The sequence below is a fragment of the Artemia sp. Qi Xiang Cuo genome, chromosome 5 (assembly GCF_049724085.1).
Source record: "Artemia sp. Qi Xiang Cuo chromosome 5, ASM4972408v1, whole genome shotgun sequence".
Classification (NCBI taxonomy): Eukaryota; Metazoa; Arthropoda; class Branchiopoda; order Anostraca; family Artemiidae; genus Artemia; species Artemia sp. Qi Xiang Cuo.
Genome location: NC_142798.1, coordinates 50,218,994 through 50,242,163, shown reverse-complemented (window position 1 = coordinate 50,242,163; position 23,170 = coordinate 50,218,994). Strand labels below are relative to the sequence as shown.

The following is a 23,170-nucleotide window of genomic DNA, read 5'->3' as shown; positions in this document are numbered from 1 at the left end:
TTTCAGTAGTGTTTGGTTATGGTTTAGCTTGTCACAGGTACATTTTCTTGATTTTTCAAAGTTCATTTTGAATTTCTTTCGTTGAAATGAAAGAGTTGGAATATTTCAGTAGTGTTTGGTTGTGGTTTACCTTGTCACAGTTACATTTTCTTGATTTTTCAAAGCTGATTTTGAATTTCTTTCGTTGAAATGCAAGAGTTGGAATATTTCAGTAGTGTTTGGTTGTGGTTTACCTTGTCACAGTTACATTTTCTTGATTTTTCAAAGTTCATTCTGAATTGCTTTCGTTGAAATTCAAGAGTTGGAATATTTCAGTAGTGTTTGGTTGTGGATTACATTGCCACAGTTACATTTTCTTGATTTTTCCAAGTTCATTTTGAATTTCTTTCGTTGAAATTCAAGAGTTGGAATATTTCAGTAGTGTTTGGTTATGGTTTACCTTGTCACAGGTACATATTATTGATTTTTCAAAGTTCATTTTGAATTTCGTTCATTGAAATGCAAGAGTTGGAATATTTCAGTAGCGTTTGGTTGTGGATTACCTTGTCACAGTTACATTTCATTGATTTTTTCATAGTTCCTTTTGAATTTCTTTAGTTGAAATTCAAGAGTTGGAATATTTCAGTAGTGTTTGGTTGTGGTTTAACTTGTCAAAGTTACATTTTCTTGATTTTTCAAAGTTCATTTTGAATTTCTTTTGTTGAAATGCAAGAGTTGGAATATTTCACTAGTGTTTGGTTGTGGTTTACCTTGTCACAGTTACATTTTCTTGATTTTTCAAAGTTCATTTTGAATTTCTTTCTTTCAAAAGCAAGAGTTGGAATATTTCAGTAGTGTTTGCTTGTGGTTTACATTGTCACAGTTACATTTTCTTGATTTTCAAAGTTTATTTGAATTTCTTTCATTGAAATGCAAGAGTTGGAATATTTCAGAAGTGTTTGGTTGTGGTTTACCTTGTCACAGTTAAATTTTCTTGATTTTTAAAAGTTAATTTTGAATTTCTTTCATTGAAATGCAATATTTGGAATATTTAAGTAGTGTTTGGTCGTGGTTTACCTTGTCACAGTTACATTTTCTTGATTTTTCAAAGTTCATTTTGAATTTCTTTCTTTGAAATTCAAGAGTTGGACTATTTCAGTAGTGTTTGGTTGTGGTTTACCTTGTCACAGTTACATTTTCATGATTTTTCAAAGATCATTTTGAATTTCTTTCGTTGAAAAGCAAGAGTTGGAATATTTCAGTAGTGTTTGCTTATGGTTTACCTTGTCACAGTTACATTTTCTTGATTTTTCAAAGTTCAATTGAATTTATTTATTTGAAATGCAAGAGTTGGAATATTTCAGTAGTGTTTGGTTTTGGTTTACCTTATCACAGCTACATTTTCTTGATTTTTCAAAGTTCATTTAGAATTTCTTTCGTTGTAATGCAAGAGTTGGAATATTTCAGTGGTGTTTGGTTATGGTTTACCTTGTCACAGTTACATTTTCCTGATTTTTCAAAGTTCATTTTGAATTTCTTTCATTGAAATGCAAGAGTTGGACTATTTCACAAGTGTTTGGTCGTGGTTTACCTTGTCACAGTTAGATTTTCTTGATTATTCAAAGTTCATTTTGAATTTCTTTCCTTGAAAAGCAAGACTTGGAATATTTCAGTAGTGTTTGGTTGTGGTTTACATTGTCAAAGTTGCATTTTCTTGATTTTTCAAAGTTTATTTTGAATTGCTTTCGTTGAAATGCAAGAGTTGGAATATTTCAGTAGTGTTTGGTTATGGTTTACCTTATCACAGTTACATTTTTTTGATTTTTAAAAGTTCATTTTGAATTTCTTTCTTTGAAATGTAAGAGATGTAATATTTCAGTAGTGTATGGTCGTAGTTTACCTTGTCACAGTTACATTTTCTAGATTTTTCAAAGATCTTTTCGAATTTCTTTCATTTAAATTCAAGAGTTGTACTATTTCAGTAGCGTGTGGTTGTGTTTTAACTTGTCACAGTTAAATTTTCTTGATTTTTCAAAGATCATTTTTAATTTCTTTCGTTGAAATGCAAGAGTTGGACTATTTAAGTAGTGTTTGGTTGTGGTTTACCTTGTCAATTTTACATTTTCTTGATTTTTCAAAGTTCATATAGAATTTCTTTCGTTGAAATGCAAGAGTTGGATTATTTCAGTAGTGTTTGGTTTTGGTTTACCTTGTCACATTTACATTTTCTTGATTTTTCAAAGATCATTTTGAATTTATTTCGTTGAAAAGCAAGAGTTGGAATATTTCAGCAGTGTTTGGTTATGGTTTACTTTGTCACAGTTACATTTTCTTGATTTTTCAAAGTTCATTTTGAATTTCTTTCGTTGAAATGCAAGAGTTGGAATATTTCAGTAGTGTTTGCTTGTGGTTTACCTTGTCACAGTTACATTTTCTTGATTTTTCAAAGTTCATTTGAATTTATATAGTTGAAATTCAAGAGTTGTAATATTTCATTAGTGTTTTGTTGTAGTTTAACTTGTCAAAGTTACATTTTCTTGATTTTTCAAAGTTCATTTTTAATTTATTTCTTTGAATAGCAAGAGTTGGAATATTTCAGTTCTGTATGCTTGTGGTTTAAATTGTCAAAGTTAAATTTTCTTTATTTTTCAAAGTTAATTTTAATTTATTTCGTTTAAATGAAAGAGTTTGAATATTTCAGTAGTGTTCGGTTGTGGTTTACCTTGTCACAGTTACATTTTCTTGATTTTTCAAAGTTCATTTGAATTTCTATCGTTGAAATGCAAGAGGTGGAATATTTCAGTAGTGTTTGGTTGTGGTTTACCTTGTCAAAGTTAAATTTTCTTGATTTTTCAAAGTTCATTTTGAATTTCTTTCGTTGAAAAGCAAGAGATGGAATATTTCAGTAGTGTTTGGTCGTGGTTTACCTTGCCACAGTTACATTTTCTTGATTTTTCAAAGTTCATTTGAATTTCTTTAATTGAAATGCAAGAGTTTGACTATTTCAGTAGTGTTTGGTTGTTGTTTACCTTGCCACAGTTACATTTTCTTGATTTTTCAAAGTTCATTTTGAATTTCTTTCATTGAAATGCAAGAGTTGGACTATTTCAAACACTACTGAAATAGTCCAACTCTTGCATTTCAATGAAAGAAATTCAAAATGCAAGAGTTGGAATATTTCAGTAGTGTTTGGTTATGGTTTACCTTGTCACAGTTACATTTTCTTGATTTTTCAAAGTTCATTTCGAATTTCTTTCGTTGAAATGCAAGAGTTGGACTATTTCAGTGGTGTTTGGTTATGGTTTACCTTATCACAGTTACATTTTCTTGATTTTTCAAAGCTCATTTTGAATTTCTTTCGTTGAAAAGCAAGAGTTGGAATATTTCAGTAGTGTTTGCTTATGGTTTACCTTGTCACAGTTGCATTCTATTGATTTTTCAAAGTTCATTTGAATTTCTTTCGTTGAAATGCAAGAGTTCGAATATTTCAGTAGTGTTTGCTTATGGTTTACCTTGTCACAGTTGCATTTTCTTGATTTTTCAAAGATCATTTGAATTTCTTTCGTTGAAATGCAAGAGTTGGAATATTTCAGTAGTCTTTGGTCTTGGTTTACCCGGTCACATTTTCATTTTCTTGATTTTTCAAAGTTCAGTTTGAATTTCTTTCATTGAAATGCAAGAGTTGTACTATTTCAGTAGTGTTTGGTTATGGTTCACCTTATCACAGTTTCATTTTCTTGATTTTCAAATTCATTTTGAATTTCTTTCATTGAAATGCACGAGTTGGACTATTTCACTCGTTTTTGGTTCTGGTTTAGCTTGCCACATTTACACACATGTATACACATGTACACACATGTGCGTATCATGTGTGCTCATGATAAGTTAACCTAACCTTGTCTGGTGAGGATGGTTACGTTAGACTAGATTAAGTGAGGTTAGATTAGGTTAGGTTAGGTAAGCCCATGTACGCTTCACAGAGGTTCGCTTAGGTGAGGTGAGAGACAGGCAAAAAGTTAGGTGTATGATTAGGTTAGGTTAGATTAAGTTAGGTTAGGTTAAGTTAGGTTAGGCTAGGTTAGCCTACGTACGCGCGCGTACGTAGGATTCAAAATGAACTTTGAAAAATCAAGAAAATGTAACTGTGACAATTTAATCCACAACCAAACAATACTGAAATATTCCAACTCTTGAATTTCAACGAAAGCAATTCAAAATGAACTTTGAAAAATCAAGAAAATGTAACTGTGACAAGGTAAACCAAAACCAAACACTACTGAAATATTTCAACTCTTGCATTTCAACGAAAAAAATTCAAAATCAACATTGAAAAATCAAGAAAATGTAACTGTGACAAGGAAAACCACAACAAAACACTACTGAAATATACCCACTCTTTCATTTCAACGAAAGAAATTCAAAATGAACGTTGAAAAATCAAGAAAATGTACCTGTGACAAGGTAAACCACAACCAAACACTACTGAAATATTCCAACTCTTGCATTTCAACGAAAGAAATTCAAAATGAACTTTGAAAAATCCAGAAAATGTAACTGTGACAAGGTAAACCACGACCAAACACTACTGAAATATTCCAACTCTTGCTTTTCAACGAAAGCAATTCAAAATGAACTTTGAAAAATCAAGAAAATTTAACTGTGACAAGTTAAACCACAACCAAACACTACTGAAATATTCCAACTCTTGCATTTCAACGAAAGAAATTCAAAATCAACTTTGAAAAATCATGAAAATGTAACTGTGACAAGGTAAACCACAACCAAACACTACTGAAATAGTCCAACTCTTGCATTTCAACGAAAGAAATTCAAAATGAACATTGAAAAAATCATGAAAATGTAACTGTGACAAGGTAAACCACAACCTGTGTGTGTCTCTGTGCGTGTGTCTCTGTGTGTGCGTCTCTGTGTGTGTGTCTCTGTGTGTGTGTCTCTGTGCGTGTGTCTCTGTGTGTGTGTCTCTGTGTGTGTGTCTCTGTTTGTGTCTCTGTGTGTGTGTCTCTGTGTATGTGTCTCTTTGGGTGAAACAGTTTGAGCCATTTTAGGCGATGATTTTAGAAAACAAAAGCAGAACTTTTAAAATCACAACAACTGAAGGTCAGTAAATAATTCCTTTGTGGGGCCCCGGGGATGGCCTTTGGGGGTCTGGGTGGGCCTTTGGGGGCGCCGGTGATCCTTTGGGAGCTTGGGGGGCAGTTGGGGGCCGGTGGAGGGCCTTTGGGTGCCGGGGGGACTTTTGGGGACCGGTGGAGGGCCTTTGGGACCCCGTTGGTCCTTTGGGAGCGCGATGGGCCTTTGGGGACCAGTGGAGGGCCTTTGGGACCCCGTTGGGCCGTTGGGAGCTCGATGGGCCTGTGGGGCTCGGAGGCGGACCTTGGGGGCACTGGGAGGGCCTTTGGGTGCCGGGGGGACAGTTGGGGACCGGTGGAGGGCCTTTGGGACCCCGTTGGTCCTTTGGGAGCTCGATGGGCTTTGGGGACCGGAGGAGGACCTTTGGGGCACAGGGAGGGCCTTTGGGGCACATGGAGGGCCTTTGGGTGCCTGGGGACATTTGGGGACCGGGGGAGGGTCTTTGGGACCCCGGTGGTCCTTTGGGAGCCCGGGGGACCTTTGTGGGGCCCGGGGATGGCCTTTGGGGCACAGGGAGGGCCTTTGGGGGTCCGGGGGGACAGTTGGGGGCCTGGGGGACAGTTGGGGCCTGGGGATGGCCTTTGGGGGGCGGGGGGGGCCTTTGGGGGCGCCGGTGGCCCTTTGGGGAGCTTGGGGGCCTTTGTGGACCTGGGGAGGGCCTTTGAGGCACAGGGAGGGCCTTTGGGGCACAGGGAGGGCCTTTGGATGCCTGGGGGACATTTGGGGACCGGTGGAGGGCCTTTGGGACCCCATTGGTCCTTTGGGAGCTCGATGAGCCTTTGGGGACCGGAGGAGGACCTTTGGGGCACAGGGAGGGCCTTTGGGGGTCCGGGGGACAGTTGGGGGTCTGGGGGGCATTTGGGGCCTGGGGATGGCCTTTGGGGGTCTGGGTGGGCCTTTGGGGGCGCCGGTGGCCCTTTGGGAGCTTGGGGGGCTTTGAGGACCGGGGGCTTCCTTCGGGGTTGGGGTAGGAGGATCGGAACCCTTTGGGGTTGGGTTAGAGGACCTCACAACACTGGTCAAATGAAGCTGGTGTATTAAAACGACCACACTCAAATTCTCTTCTAAAATCTCTTCAAAAATCTTCTTTTAAAATGTCTCTATCTGTTTCGCCGAAATAGTTCCATAACCTGTCTAAAACGGTTTCGCCCAAATAATCCCTAACCGTAAATTCAGCGTGTTCCTTTTTTATTGGCATCTCTGTGCTAACGCATTTCAAATTAATAGGAAACCTTCTCGCGCGCTAAAACAATTCATCACTAAGATGTTTCTTGCCTAATTGTTTTCATGGCCTTTGGTTATTAATATCTTTTGGAGTTCAACCAGTAGAACTGATCCCGAGGCGAAGACATTAATGACTTGGATCTATTCCTGGAGAAATGTTTCTAGGCGACAATTTTTAAAGTCTGACAGATGATGTCATTGATTGATTGATCTGTCAAGAAAGGGAAATTAATTTGTTGTTTCTAAGGGGAATTATTGATTCACGATAGGTGAATTGAGGTCGACAGCACAGGTGTTCCAAATTCCGGGTTTTTATTGTTGTAAGTGCACGCTCTCAGTGAATGTCAAGGTCGTTGTTGTTGTTGCTGACACACTTTGATTACGTAATCAAGTTCTCGGAAATTCACTTCCCCCTCGAGTCCTAGATCAATAACATTGTTCCCGTTAGAATTCAATGCACATGTGCAACCTTCGCCCCGGAGCTATTACACATATAAACATCAAATAAATCGACCTTGGAAAAAGAGGTCATTGACCCCATTAACCACGTGTTCTCCCTAATGGCTCTATGCCCATATTTGGTGCCCCGTCAGTATTCTATGCCCATATAAGGACTCCCGCTGGGAGTAGCACCCCCCATTCTACTAATTTGTTCTTTCCCAGTGTTAAGTTTTTTTTGTTTGTTTTTTTAATGACCAATTTTCCAAGTATTAAGTACTATTGTTAGGTTAATTTAGTGTTACATTTTAGTGTTTTATGATGATCACTGGCCAAACTCTGTTTTATTTGTGCCTTTCATTTATGTTATTTTACTATGTTCATGGCCGTATAGTTTGGCTTTAAAATACACTTCTCTATCAATCTATCTAATATGCAGAATAATTGTACCAAACACATTTTGTATGGAGACCCGCTCTGCTTTACCCCACCCCCCCCCTCGAATATGAAAATGTATAGCCCAAATTTATTTCTAAAGTAATGAAAAAACTAACTAAAAAACTGGTGTGTTCTTGAATTTTAGTTCCAAAATTCGTTCCCCCTACGGAAATAAAAAGAAATTAAACTCAAATAAAATTCTCAAATTTGGAAAGCCTTAGTTTCACGGGGGGGTATTTTCCGGGGGGCGGGGGTATTTTCCTTGGGGTTATTTTCCTTGGGGTGGAATATATTGGAGGAACAACTGCCGAGAGCTCAACCTTTTTTGGGGGAAGGGCACAAGCCTGAACTTTTTCTTCATATGTCCCTTATTAACGATTAATAATTATTTTTTTTATTGATAAACCAAAAAAGAGAGAAAGCAATTATTGCCAAGATTCTGATTTTTGTAAGTAAGAAAAGCTATTTTTATAATATGAGTATATCTTGGGACTTTTTTTAAATAGGACGAGGAAATTTGTATTCAGGGTTTGGTTCTATTTTCGTCGTTGATGAAATCCCTTGACATCTATTATAAGCAACCCGGCTTTCAAACACGATTTTCCAGTCTCTGCACTTATTAGTAATGCCAATTGGAGGAGGAAAATTGACTGCTAGAGTTTGAAAATTACTTTCCCCCTCTGTATCTTCATTAAAAAAAGAAAATGCCCTTGCCCCTCCCTATATATTAGTGAATTGACACCTCTGACACCCAGGAGCGTCGTTTGGAGGCACAAGGGGGGACCAGTTGCCCCCCAGTAATGTGGAGAAAAAATTATTATATAGCCCATGTTCCTTGAATATCCGAAAGTAGACTACCCATGCCCCCAGTGTGAAAATGTTGTAAATTTGCCCCTGCTGACACCTAGTAGGTTTTATTGATAGAAGCTAATACTTTTTACTTCTTTTTTTACGAATCAAACTGTTATATTTTGTTAATTAGGCAAAAAACAAGTGAATTTCAATACAACTAAATCTAGAAAAAAATACACAAAAAGGATTTTTCTTTTGTAAATCAGGGTAAGGGGTGCACTTGTAAAGAAATCAGAAAAGAGGGGAGAAGCATTTAGGAAATTTGGTATTGAAAATAGGCATTTAGGAAATTCGGTATTGAAAATAGGGTTTGTCTAGGAATTTTTCATCTGTCGTTTAGGGATTTAGAAAAATATGAAGTGAAAATACCACCAGAATGACACAGAATGGATATTCTTAGGAAAATTCTTAGGGCGACTCTTCATTATAGTGGTAAGACGCTGTTCTGTTTCGATGCTGTGTAGAAAAATACTATGAGAATGATTTTTGTCTCAACATGGATAAGGATCTGGAACTAAATTTTTTCATCAAGCTAAAATTTCATTCACAATAATATTTTCTAATATTAAGATTTAGCTAGGGCTAATTTAAGATAATTATATACTTTTCATCAACTTCTCTGATGGGCTGCAAAATGCTGTGAAAAAAAAATTCTGAATGGCTGAAATCAGCACAAGCTAAATCCTGGTGTTAGTGAAATCTCATTGCGAATGGGCCTATAGCGAAAATTTAACTGTATTAATTAAATCTCATTGCGAATGGGCCTATAGCGAAACTTGAACTATATTAGTTAAATCTCATTGCGAATGCGCCTAGTAAATCGAAGACACTGTTCTTTTTTTTTCTTTTTTTTTTTACCTTAGCTCGAAAATGTCAATACATTCGGCAATTATTCTTGTTACTTGACCTGGATATCCACGTCCATACTTCTATAAAATTCCGTTATTTTGCAACCTAAAGTTTAAAGAAAAAAACTTAACCATCTGCAAACACCGTATAGTACCGGAATTAATTACTCATTATTTAAAACCGGATGATTATACTTTTGGTAAGAGCTATTATTTGACAATCCTTCCGGTTTCATTACTTCAAAGTTGAGAATTTATTTTGAAGCCAGCCAAGGATTAACAACAGCTGTAGAAGCTTCCTGGATGATACTGCTTATTTACCACCAGAGCCAGTTTGTCCACTCGGTTTAAAGAATAATGTGTTCCATGTTCCCATAAGTGTTTGGGTACTGGTGCGTTATACGGACACTTTTATATACTAATGAGAGACGAAACCCGCCAGACTGGTAATTTTCAAGAGACCGCTATTGAGAAATGGAATGCAAAGAGAAGTTGTCATTGCGTTTGCGATATTTAAACTGCTGTTTTTTGGGGGTTTAGGGAGGGGGGAAGGTGCCTAGGTTAGGTTACGTTACGTATTTAATATATGGCATGCTTTACCCCCCCCCCCTAATGTGTAAATATATAGCCCAAATTTTTTTATAAACTATTGTATATTCATTTATATCTATATCTATCAATATCTATTTCTATTTTATTTCATTAGCATTAACCAAACTTGACTTTTTAGAAGTGTCCGTATAATGCATCAGTACCAGTGTTTGCAAATTATGCGTCTAAAATCAAAACGCTAAAGTGCAGGAAATATTTTGACAACTTTCGTCTGAAATTTTCATGTTTTAGATATAAATCAATCCCAAAACTACAGTGGTTAAGCACAGGGTCGTATCCAGGACTTTTTCGAGGGGAGGGGGTCTACAAAAGCATTTTTTTTTTGGGGGGGGGGGTGTTGGTATTACAAAAAAAACTTCAAAACAGTATCAAAAATTTGTTTATATTCATTTTTGTCATGTTTTTTACGTATTGGATAAACATTTGGGAGGGGGAAGGATCAAACCCTGTGCCCTCCTGGATACGGCCTTGGTTAAGCATGGCAATAAAGAATAAACGACAACGAAGAAAACGGCGAAAATTCACAGCCACTAAACAAAAATGCAAGTTTTCCAGCTGAAACCTCCTCTGAGTGGTCCTCTGTACAAAAACAATAAAAATACTGGCTGAACTCTACGAAACGAAATAGAAAGACAAACCTCTAAACAATAGTCAAAATGAAGAGCCGCCTTCCCAAGTGAACAGTAAAGGGGTGACAGAACAAAAATCAATGATATTTAATGGAAAACCAAATTATTCGTGATAACTGTAGCGACTCGTGTTAATAGTTACGAAAACTCAAAATGCTGAACATTATAAAATATGTATGCATCGAACAAATCGGCTTTTTATAGTGATTCTAAGCGTCAAAATTCCTTTGGTTTAATGTTACTGAACAAAAGTTACGAGCCTGAAACGATTTGCCAAATTTTTGAAGTCATAAAACAACATAATTCTGAGGAAAATTACACCATCAAGTTTAGCGTTTCAGAGAATCTCGTAGCAGAAACTTCAAGCCCCCTATCTACAAAAATAATGAACATTTTTTTTTTTCTTAAAGGGTGACCACATATACGCTTTTATTTTTTTTTCGCTAGGGTTGATCGTATCAAACCAATGATCCTGGAATATCGACAGACGGCTCACTTGAATCGAAACTGAAATTTCTTGTACCCTTTTCAAGCAGTTCGTGGCAACGAACTGTAAGTAAGGAGCAATATTATCCAAAACCCTAGAAACGGAAGTTTTATACCAATAGATATATCAAAAGAACGGGCATTTTATGCTAATTTCATATATATAAGTTTCATTAAGCTTAATCGTACCCATAAAAAGTTACGAACCTAAGAAAATTTGCCTGATTTTGAAAAAAGGATAAAACACCCCTTAAAAGTCCTAGAATCGTAATGAAAATCACAAGATCAGATTCAGCTTATGAAAAAACCTTATCATAGAGGTTTCAAGCGCCAATCTAAAAAAATGTGGGATTTTGTATTTTTTGCTAGAAGAATGATCACGGATGCGTGTTTATTTGTTTGTTGTTTTTTTTTCCTCTAGGGGCGATCATATCGACCCAGTGGTCCTAGTATATCGTAAGAGGGCTCATTAGAATGTAAATTAAAAGTTTTAGTGCCCTTTTTAAGTGACCAAAAAATTGGAGGGCAACTATGCCCCCAGGCCCCTTTTTTCTCAAAATCGTCTTATAAAAATTTTGAGATAGCCATGTTGTTCAGCTTAGTTGAATGGCTGAGAATCTATACCTTTGGACATATCATTGCCCCACAGCCCCTGGGAAAAGGTCTTTAAGTTACAAAACCTGCCCATTGTTTTCGTATAGTATTTGTTATTGGGAAGTATGCATGCAATTTTCAGGTAGGGAGGGGGGAATTTTCTGCTGGTGGGATTTTCCGCGGGGATAATTTTCCATGGGGAGGGAATTTTCCAGGGGGTGAATTTTTCAGGGAAATTCTACACTGTTGGAATTTGCCAGAATTCAGATACGAAATTCTTCCTATGTCTTGCTTTCTCTTTGCCGACTCAATTTTACGCGTGGAGATGTTAAGGGTGATTGTCCGGAGTAAATTTTCCCCAAGATTGAATTGTCTACAGAATAAATCCGTGAGGAGGAAGGGTTTTCCGTACAGCTGTAGTCTGATTTCCTGGCATTATTTAAAAAACGATCAAAAATTAAACAAAAAACAAGTTTTCTTCAACTGAAATTAAGGAGCAACATTAAAACTTAAAACGAACAGAAATTATTACGTATATGAGGGGGTTGCTCCTCCTCAACATCTCGCTCTTTACGCTAAAGTTCGACTTCTTTCCCGATTCTTACGACTCCTGAAAAACTATATTCCTCTAACTAGAACAACATGAAACCTTTTTTAACAGTACTAAAAAACTTTAACGTAAAGAGTGAGGTATTGAGGAGGAGTAACTACTACTACTACTACTAACAACTCATCGCAGCACCAAGCCGCCTGAGGCCAACACAGCTACGCACGCTCCTCCCCCACCCCAATCTATTCAAAGGCTCCCTTTTCACCACTGCCCATAAAGGTCCCATTTCCTTTAAATCTGTCTTCATGGCGTCCTCCCATCCAAGATTGGGATGGCGTGCTGTCCGTTGAGCCCTAGGTGGTTGGCCGAAAATGACAATCTTCAGCAATCTGTCATTCTTCACCCGCACTATGTGCCTTAGCCACCTAAACCTTTCTTTCATTATAGACCTAGAAAGCGGTATTGAACCACATTTTTCGTATAGCCTATTGTTTGAAATACGGTCAGTCAGCCGGGTACCCAGAACAATCCTTAAGCAATTTCTCTGGAAAACATCTAGCAAATCTTCATCCGCTTTTCGGAGCGTCCATGCTTCAGAGCCATATTTGACCACTGTCATCACTGTAGCTTCTAAGATTCTAATCTTGGTTTGCAGACTTATCTTCCTATTCTTCCAGACTTTTTTTAACTGTGAAAAAACACCGTGAGCCTTGGCTATTCTACTTTTAACATCTTCACTGCTCCCACCATCTTTACTAATAATACTACCAAGATAAGTGAAGCTGCCCACCTGATCAATCTTTTTATTACCCAACGCCACTTTTTCATCTTCTCTTATCCCTAGCCTTAGTGACTTAGTCTTCCTAACATTAATTTTCACCCTGAACTTACAAAACCTCTAATACTTCATTAATTTTGCTCACACTTTCATCTAGGATACTTAAATCTTCAGCATACTCCAAGTCGAGGAGATTTTTTCCTCCCCATTTGATTCTGTGGTCTCCCATTGCCTTTCCTGTGCTCCTTAAAACAAAATCGATGAAAATAATCCCCAAAAAGGGGGATGGAACACAACCCTGCTTAACTCCTGATTTAATACAAAGCCAGCAGCTAACCTCATTTCCTACCTTAACCGCAGCAGTGTTATTCTCGTACATAGCACTAATCACTTTAATGTATTTGTCTGGTAAACCATACAAGGATAAAACCTTTACTAAAGCTCCTCTATCAACAGAATCGAACGCTTGCTCATAATCTATAAAACTGAGGACCAAAGGTGTTTGAAAACTTAGGCACTTATCAATTATTAACCTAAGAGTGAAAATTTGGTCAACACATCCTCTACCTTTTCTAAAACCGCACTGCTCTTCTCTTAAAACTTTGTCTACGGCATCTCTCAGTCTAAAAAGTATCATATTACTAAGCAATTTGCTACCTACAGAGACCAGACTAATGCCTCAATAATTACCACACTCACTTTTATCACCTTTCTTATAAAGTGGCTTGATTAAGGTTTTCCTAAAATCGTTAGGTACTTCCCCTTTTTCAAAAATCATATTCATAATCTTCCGTAACTTATTTCTAACCTCAGAGCCACCATATTTAAGAAACTCCTTTACTACCCTATCAGCACCTGGAGCCTTATTATTCTTTAATCCTTTTAGTACTGTTTCTAATTCCTCCTCACAAAACAAATCTTCCTTCACATCCAAGGTATCACAAACTTTTTCATTTTCCTCTATATTTTTTCCTGCAACTCTATCTCGGTTAAGCAAGTTCTCAAAATGTTCGGCCCATCTCGCTTTAGCTTTTTCCTTATCGCTAATTGCCAACCCATTCCTATCTTTAACTGGGACAAGTCCGGATTGACTACTACCTCTCAATTTGTTAACGTGCCAGTACAATATTTCACTATTATGCCGTCTAGCTGCATCTTCTAAATCCTCGGCAATTTTATCCATGGCCTCCACTTCACACCTCCTTAGTTCACATCTCAATATTTTCTCCACTTTCTTTACATTCCTTTTGTTTTCATACGATCTATCACTCAGATAATTCTTGTACAAGTCCTTTCTCCTTTCCATTAAACATAAAGTTTTTTCACTAAAATTCTTAACTGCAGTTCTAGCTTTCTTCCCGAATACACCTTCCGAAACTTCACAAATTTTTTCTCTAAAATTATTCCAACCATCTTCCACATTATCAAATTTTAAACTCTCAAGTTTAGTATTCAGCTGTTCCTGGAAAGTTTCTCTAAAATTCTTATCCTGGAGTATACCAACATCATAAAGTCCCGGGAGGTAGTTACCCTTCCGATATTTCAGCTTTAAATTAACCCATGACACTATTAGATGGTGATCTTTACTTTTAACATCAATAACAGCACTCCTATATACACTAGTATCTTGTAATGATCCTGCCAGTCTTTGGTTTACTATAACATAATCAATAAGGTTTGCTGTCTTACCATCACGTGAATACCATGTTAGCTTATGAGCCATTTTATGACCAAACACCGTATTGGTTATAACTAGATTGTTATACCTACAAAATTGCAAAAGTCTGTATCCATCACTGTTTTCTTTTCCTACACCAAATTTACCTAAGCTGGGATACCATCTATCCTTATTTCTACCAACCTGGGCGTTAAAATCTCCCAGCAATAACATCATATTTCTACCTGGGACCTTGTCTATTTGCTCCTGTAACTGTAAGTAAAATTCATCTGAGTCACTAGTATCTCCATCAGTCGGTTCTACAGGGGCGTATACAACTATAACTGATACCTTGAACTTTCTAGTCATAAAATGAGCAATTAGTGTTCTATTATTAATACCTTCCCAGCCTAAACAAGACTTAGCAGCTTCCTTATTCATCATGAGCCCTACTCCCTGTCTATGTAACCCATCCTTCCTGCCTGAGTAAACAAATTCTATATCACCTAATTTCATGCTTCCTACCCCTGGGATATGATCTTCTGAAACTCCTAATAAATCCAGTTCGAATAGTCTGAATTCGTCAGTCAAAATGTCGATACGATAGTCATTTTTAATGTCGTAACATTCCAAGTTCCAATTTTCATGTTCTCTAAATCATTGAAATTATTGTCGCCTCAGTAAAAGCAATGATCCCGGATACCAGTGCAGGACGGGGATCACATATCTTCTCAGGTTTACACCGAAGTGCTTAAGCCGGCTTAGAACCGGACAGCAAGAAGTCCCTGGGACCACCATGGACGGAGGCTTTGTGCAATCCTGGGCCCATATTGGTCATAACATGGTTTTCAGCACTTTGTAATGCTCTTCAGTCAACAAGAGTCAAAATCTTGCACAGACAGTCTCAAGCCTATTACCTCAGACTCATTGTATATTCATGCCTAAAAAAATCACGCTACTATAGGAAGGCAGCCCATAGTAGATAAATTAGCTAGGAAGAGGTTTTTTAGCCCAAAGACACCCGTCAAAAAATACCAATCCCAGAAAAATTGTCCATTAGTCAGAATTCCCTGCGAATGATGTGTCGTTTACTAGGCTATAGTTTCCTCGAGGGGCGCCACTCCTCAAGTGGGAATAGAGTTGACCGCAAGGTCCCCAGTCTTGCAGGTACCCCGAAAAGGTCGAGGCAGCCCTTTGCAGAGGCCTTTGCAGAACCCCCCTCATATACGTAACAATTTCTATTTGTTTTAAGTTTTAATGTTGCTCCATACTTTCAGTTGAAAAAAACTTGTTTTTTTATTTAATCAAGTAACAAAGGAGATTGCGCCACAGCAAAGTGGCATTTTCTGACACTTTTTGACGCAAAACAACAATTTCAGCTCAAAAAAATGATTAAAATGCTATTGAATAAAAATTCTGAGAGAGCCAATCAATCTAAAATTATCAAAAAACAATACTTTGAAGTCCCAGTTTCAGAAGCCATAATATCGCGCGATAGTATATTCGTTCCTACGAATGGACATATTCATGGACATATTTCAATTTTCATTGAGCCCACAGACAAATATTCAAGTGGGTGGGTTAGAACTTAATCTCTAGTCCCCATTCTCTTGAGGTTGGATTTTTGACTAAGCCTGTAATATGGGTACTTCGGGGTGATTGCTCCCCATTATTCCAGAAATATTTGCAGAATAATTCTAACACAAGAGATTAGACTCATGCTTACGTGTGTAAAATGGGGGAGGTGGAGGACATCATGAGCGTCACCAGAAAATTTTCCAGGGGGAGGGGGAAGGCAAGTACTGTCAGGACCTTTGTTTTAACCAAGATTTAACTGAGAATAATATACCTTTTCTATTTTTATACATTTTTAATGTCTCCATGCTTTCCGAGGGCGAAAGGAGGGGGGGGGTATTTTCCCCTTGATCCTCTTGCCGGCGTCTATGGTTGACATCGTTAAGAAAAAGATAAGTTCGAAGAACTCCCTTTGAAAACTGGTGAAATATTGCCCGCGAAATTTCGGTTATCATTTTCGACGCATTATCACAGAATATTAAACTCGAATGTCAAAAAGGGGTTGTAGGAGGGAGTGGTAGCCTCACTCACATTTAAGGGAGCCTTGGATTAAATAATTCATAAAAACAAAGTGAAATTCAAGTGACACTTGCCAATCGAATTAAAAACCCTATAATACAAAATTTTGAATACAATGTATGCAAGAACAATATCTATTACTTATGCTAGTTCTAAATATGCAAATTTTGTTTATTTAAAGTTACCGATCAAATGCAATTAGTAGGTAAAAATTCACATAATTCAGAAAAGGGGATTAAACTCCCCCCAAAAGGCAGTGCAATCTTGATGAAATTATACAATTAAATTAAAAATGTGTGAGAGCCCGAAAGCCACTAACTATAAATACTTTACTTTTCTTTTATTTTTCCAGTTCAGAGAAGGACGGTCACTCAAGCTTGTGTGTTTGTTTTTAATTTCTGAGGTGATCAGTGACCATATCGGACCAGGAGTCGTAGATATTCAAAGAGGGTTCATTTGAATGAATATTTTAATGCCTAGTAATCTTTTGAGTATTAAAACAGATCAAACTAACGGCTATAGAGTATCGCGTAGCTGTGCACAGTGCATTAGGGTGTTAGGCACAAGATTATTTTACGGAGAGGGAATGGGGCAACCAAGGCCTGAAAAAATCTTAGGAAGATACATATCACCTCAACTCCAGTGATGTAACGCGGTGAGACACCATGTTACAAGAATAAAAGTTGACACGCCCCAGAAAAAAAATTTAGAGCTCGTGCACTAAATGGTCAAATTTTTCTCTTGTCTTTACTTCATTTCTGAACTAACCGCAAATAAATATCAAACAGGCTATAAGGAATTTAAATTATAAATCGGGCAAAACAAAAATCTTCTTTTTTTACAACGACTCCATTTTACAGAGTTTACTTCTTGATAAAGAAATAAGAGAGCACTTACTTCTTCTCGAAGCATTTCTAGATGACTCACATGATCTTGAAAATTTGACCGCCGCGCGTTGAATTGGTCACGAAGTGTTTGAAGCTGTTGGCAAAGGTTTTCTTCATTTTTGGAAGCCTGAAAAAAAATTGTCACGTTCAACATTGGAAGCAATTTAGTTTATAAAACTAACGACTGATCAAGGCCGCATCCAGGATTTTTTGTTCGGGAAGGTTTATTTTATTCGGGAGGGGGGTACACAAAATTTAAAAAACGCATAAACAATTTGTTTTAATGTGTTTTTGTTACATTTTTACGAGTCAGACAAAATTTCGGTGGGGTGAGTGGTCAAATCCCCTGGATACAGCCTTGTGACTGATAATATCTATTGCCTTATCGATTATACCGAAAGTATCGCATCATGGTATTAATGGGTTTTTAAACAAACCTTTTTTATTTGAGGTATCTAGAGATAGGATTGCAGGCCTAAAGAAGGTTTTCTTTTTTCATAGGGGTTTTGTAATTATAAGAGATGATGGATTTGATGTTTTAAATGAATTTGTTTTTCGCTCAATGATTGCGAAAAAGTTTAAACAAAATTGAAACATAAAACTGTAGGACACATTAATCCCCTTATTTTTTAGAATTAGGTTCCAGTAAGTAAATAAAGAAAAACGACATCGAATCTGTTTGGTTGAAAACTAGAAAAGGTAGCGACCAATTAGTCCACGTTGTTCGGCAAAATCAAAGTGGCAAATTTCCTAATTGTTGAGTTATCCTCTTTTTATTGACTGCTTTGGAAAGATGGCAGCATATGCCTTATTTTCCTGTTAGATAGTTATTATTATTGGTGTTATTATCAGTACTAGGCGGTGAAAAATTATAATTATTTCTTATCTATTTTGCAAAACAACTGTAATTTCATTTCATTTTTTCGGTATAGAAAGCAAAACCATTAGGGTATTAGATGTTCGGGTATTTGAGACGTCATTCATATGAAGTGTTTTTATTTCCCGAAATTAACCCGTTAGACAAGTTTTCCGGAAGTCCTGACCTATCTAGATCGTTTTTTCACACTGGAAATTTGTAGTATACCAATTTTCAGTAGAAATTATAGGACCGTTTTGGAAAACAATTTATAGATAAATAAATAAATGTGCATATATACAATTATTGTTGTTTTAATAAGATCATTGTTGTGGGTGGAATCACCAAACTGCGTCGAGACCCAGGATTTTAAGGTAGTTATAAATGGGGTTAAAAAGAACCTGAAAAAGTAGCCTACGGCACGATTAACATTGCTCAATTTCAAGACTGTATCAAGGGGGGAGGTTTGGGGGTGTGAGCCCCCCTGAAATTTTTGTCCAACTCACAAAATCGTAACAAAAATGCATACAAACAAATTTTTGATGTGTTTTTTGAAGTCATTATGCGACCTCCCCCCCCCGGCCTAAAAAAAAATATTTAATCCCTAAAAAAATTTAATCCCGATAGAGATTATTCATTCACTTTTCGTTCGAAAGATCTACTTGTTAGAAAAATCAGTTTTATTTTTGCCTCCTTTCTTTAACGCCTGACTTGAAAGCCAGAAGAATAGGCGCATTTTTCACACACTTGGGAAATATATTCCAAATATGGGGACCATAATGGCAAATCACAAAAGATGCCCAAAAGGTGCTCCCAAACTTATGAGTTAAGTTAAAGAAAGGAGGCAAAAATAAAACTGATTTTTCTAACAAGTAGATCTTTCGAACGAAAAGTGAATGAATAATCTCTATCGGGATAATAGTCTCAACGGGATTTACTTGCAAATCTAGCTCCTCTCATTCAGACTTGGATTCTGGTTCAGCTGACCGTGCTTGTTCTGAAGCCCCCCCCCCTTAAAAAAGAGTCTTGGATATAACCCCAAGGATTATATATCAATTTATACCTCCACCCTCCAATCCTTTCTCCTTTAGAGCTAATTCTGTGTTTATCTGAAGATTCTTTCAAAAAACTGCCGAAAAACAAGGGCCGCTAAACTAGAATAAGAATTTTTTTTTTTAGTCACTGTAGTCAGTAACAACTCATTCTGTAGAAATTCATTGAAAAGCAGGATAAATCTTAGAAAAGGGCTATTGAAGATATTGATCAAAAAAATAACACCTAGCGAAAAAAATTCTAGATATGACCTTGCTCAACTTATGCAAAATTACATTTCGGAAGTGCGATGATAACCCCCAAAAACAAAGCCACAGCAGTAGCCTACTTGCAAACCATGAAAAAAAGAAACTAAAACCTGGGATATCGAAGTTACTCACTCCTATCCACTACTCATTTCAACACTATGTATAATTTAGTGTTTATGGATTGTGTTTTATCTTTTAGTCTTTTGTTAGTGTTTTGTCACGAGTATTTATGGATTGCTCTCTTTTTTATCTGAAAAACCCTTTGACACTGACTCAAAAGAGGTTAAGTTACTACTCTTGGGATTCACTTTGTAAAGAATAAAAGCTGTTGATTCACAATCTGTGAAAATGAATAAAAGCTGTTGCGTGTCGAAGGTTGGGACACAAATTCATATTAAAAATGAAACGAATTAAGAAATTCAAAATCATAAGTGTTCAATAAGTTCTTTCTTTTTGGCGCTACCAGCAGATTTATGAATAAAGAAAATCGAGCCGAGTTATTCAACAACAACAAAAAACAATAGAACTAGAAACAACGAATTACTGAAGTAAATCAAGATAAAGAACGAAATGAAGAATTCCTTGAAGGTCAAACTATTGAGTCCCGGCCTTGAAGATACAATAGCTGGCAACAAAGACAAAAACAAAAAAAAAATTAGTAAAAATGAAAACAACTAATTTTGTTGAAACAAATTGAAATTGATTAACCAAATACTAAAAGCTACAACGTGGAAAATCTAAACCAAGGATTTAGACGAAGAGAAGCCAAACAGAATGAAAGAAGTAATTGGATATTTCTGCAATTCCTTTTCAATAAATGGCAAGCGCAATGGCTGCTATTTCTGCTTTCTAAGAAATTCAAAAAGGAATTTAAAAGGAAAGAGATATATCCTAACACTTTTTTTTTACGGAAAAGACACTGTAATTTTCGCATTATTATCTGTGTACCTCAGTTAAAAAAAAATATATAAAAAAAGTTGAGTATTTTGTGATGAGAAAAATAAATCAAGTAAGCAAGATAACAGGAGAGCAGGGTGTAGTCATGGTTTTGTTGTGGGAGTAAGGCTATCCAATTTCTCTCAATTAGAGAGGGAGGGATCATTTGTAATTATGCTTTTTCAATAGTTATGTTGTTTTTTTTCTATTATATGGTTTGGTGGAAGTTTTTACATTTCAGAGGCTGGGGATGTAAAGCCAAGGTTAAATCAACGGCAAAACACCACGGAAAAATCACCCGAAATATAGAAATTCCCAAACACAAAACACGACTGAAAACTGTATTTTTTATGGTTAATACAGTGGCTGGGAGGGGTATCAACGTACAATTTTTAAAATGCTTTTAGATAAATGCTTAGTGAATATTAGTGAAAATAGTTTAGTTTAATGGAGAGGAGGAGAGGCGGAGAGGAGGAGAGGCAAGAATTATTTGAATGGTGGTTTATATGAAAATAAGAATATAAGAAGGTGGAGATAACATTAAAATGTGAATTAAGGAAATGGGAACTGGAGGCCATGGATAAAATTGCTGAATATCTAGAAGGTGCAGCCAGACGGCATAATAGCAAATGCTCACTGATATGTTAATAAATTGAGAAGCAATAGTCAATCTGGATCTGTCCCAGTTAAATATAGGAACGAGACCACAATTAGTGATACGGAAAGAGTAAGAATGTGGGGAGAACATTTTGAGAATGGGCTAGAGAAATTGCCTATGTATTTTTTAGGTACCAGCGTATCTCAAATAATAGGTTGTACGAAAAAAATGGTTCAATCCCGCTTTCTATTGCTATAATGAGAGAAAGCATGAGATGGCTAGGACAGGCTCTGTGAATGAAGGTTCTGTAGATAACAGGTTGCCAAAGATTGCCAAACGAAACATGGTTGCCAAACGAAAAGTGGGTCGTCCTCAAATGGGGTGGAAGGATGTTGTGGAAATGGGATGGGAAGGTTCTGTGGACAACAGGTTGCCAAAGATTGCCAAACGATAACAGGTTGCCAAACGAAAAGTGGGTCGTCCTTGAATGAGGTGAGAGGATATCGCAAGAAAAGATTTAAGGGAAATGGGAACTTCTAGGGAGGGAGTCTTGGAACAGATCAGGATGGAGGAGGAACGTGCTCAGCTCTGTTGGGTCAAGCAGTTTGGTGATGCAGTGAGTTGTTAGTAGCAGTAGTAGTATTTTTGAAACTTCTGCAGTGCATCGGAATAAAATCCATTGCCCAGAGCTACAGTTAAGATACTACTACAGTAGATTACCACAATTGAGAAGTTTCTGAATCGTCAGACCTCTTTTGTCTACAGTTTTAGAAGTTATGAACCGGCTCAGTTTGATTCAGCCGATAGAAAAGCTTTAGTGAAGGCCCTATCTATTGTATCATTAAATGAAAAAATAAACGACTTTTTTCCATTGTAAGTAAGGAACAACATAAAAACTTAAACTATTCGGTATATGAAGGGGGGCTGTCCCTCCCTCAACCCTCGCTCTTTACGCTGTAAATTCTTCGTGCAATTTAGCTCTAGAGAGCAAGAAAGAATTACATTTTTCTACAGCTTGTTGTTTGATATACGGTCAGCCAGACAAATACCCAAAACCATTCGTAGACAATTCCTCTGGCAAACACCTAACAAATCCTCCGTGCAATTCAAAAAATCCTCCGTGCAATCCTCTGAAAAACACATAACAAAGGTGCTCTGCCCGAATCCCGCTATTTTCATATCCTTCACCGTTTTACCTAGTAGCCTACTGTGGAGCTTAAGATAAATAAGTGATATGAAGTGGTTAAGCTTTTTTCTGTGCCTACCATTTTGTGTACTTGATGCTTGTCATTCTTCCCTTAAAAGTTTGTTTTAACTACTGTTGATTTTCTTTTAGAACTGCCACCTTTTTTCAACATAGAAGTTGAAAACAACCTAAATTCTCCAGGGGCGCTAGGATGTGTCAAGACCAGTTTTGGTCCTGAAAAAAAAAGGACTATCAAAGTGTAATATTTTATACTAAAGATGACTTTCCTGAAGGGATTTTTACTGTGTCTCTCATTATTCTGTTTGTTGAAGATACTAGTCAAAAATATAATAATCTAAATCCATCAGTTATCCAAGGTTTTTCTAAGAAATAAATGGTTGTTTTTTTAGGAGCATTTTTATTTTGAGAGTGCAAGAAGTGGAACAACAAGAAAAAAGCGTCCAGAATCTTAATTCCTATAAATTACTGAATCAACCTTGTATTTCTCGAGGACGGATTCAGTCTTAATATAAAAATTTGAGATTTTTCTTACAAAATTATTCCGTAGCTCACAAATAAAAAAATAGAGTTATAATTACGGTAAAAGGGCGGATTTTACTGTTTTCTATTTTATTAGAAAGCCCCTCCCTTGAAAGAAGACTGACCTCCCTTAAACTTGGCAAAATTTTGTGTTATAGAATGCCACTGTTCAAAAGAATCTAAGCTTCAGAAAATGATTATGAGCCTCATTCTACATCATGAATAAACAGGACTAGGTTTTAGGAGGATGTTTTTACGTCTGAGGTCTCGCTTGTTCAATACAAAAATAAGAATAAATATTGATGTATCTTAGCGCAAGATTAACTCCATTACACTTCTAATTTCTGGCTATTTATAATATGAAAAATACAATTGATCATGTTTTGTAACTTTGAGGGTTGGCTATATTTCAAAGCTGGAAGGTCACCAGATCAAACGAGAAGAAGTACAGATTGTTCATAAACAAATTCAAGTGATGCTTTCATTTCTACTATAGTCCCTAAATCCGGAATCCATACTGGATTTTATTTATAAAT

General features: G+C 36.7%; 1 protein-coding gene across 1 annotated transcript in view; it reads right to left on the bottom strand.

Moving 5' to 3' along the window:
* The window catches only part of LOC148952230 (uncharacterized), a 93,345-nt gene that overhangs the window by 57,159 nt on the left and 13,016 nt on the right, over positions 1-23,170 (bottom strand). The window contains exon 3 of the mRNA XM_089089159.1: positions 17,228-17,344. Coding sequence (XP_088945285.1) covers positions 17,228-17,344 — 117 coding nt within the window. The remainder of the gene's footprint in view (positions 1-17,227; positions 17,345-23,170) is intronic.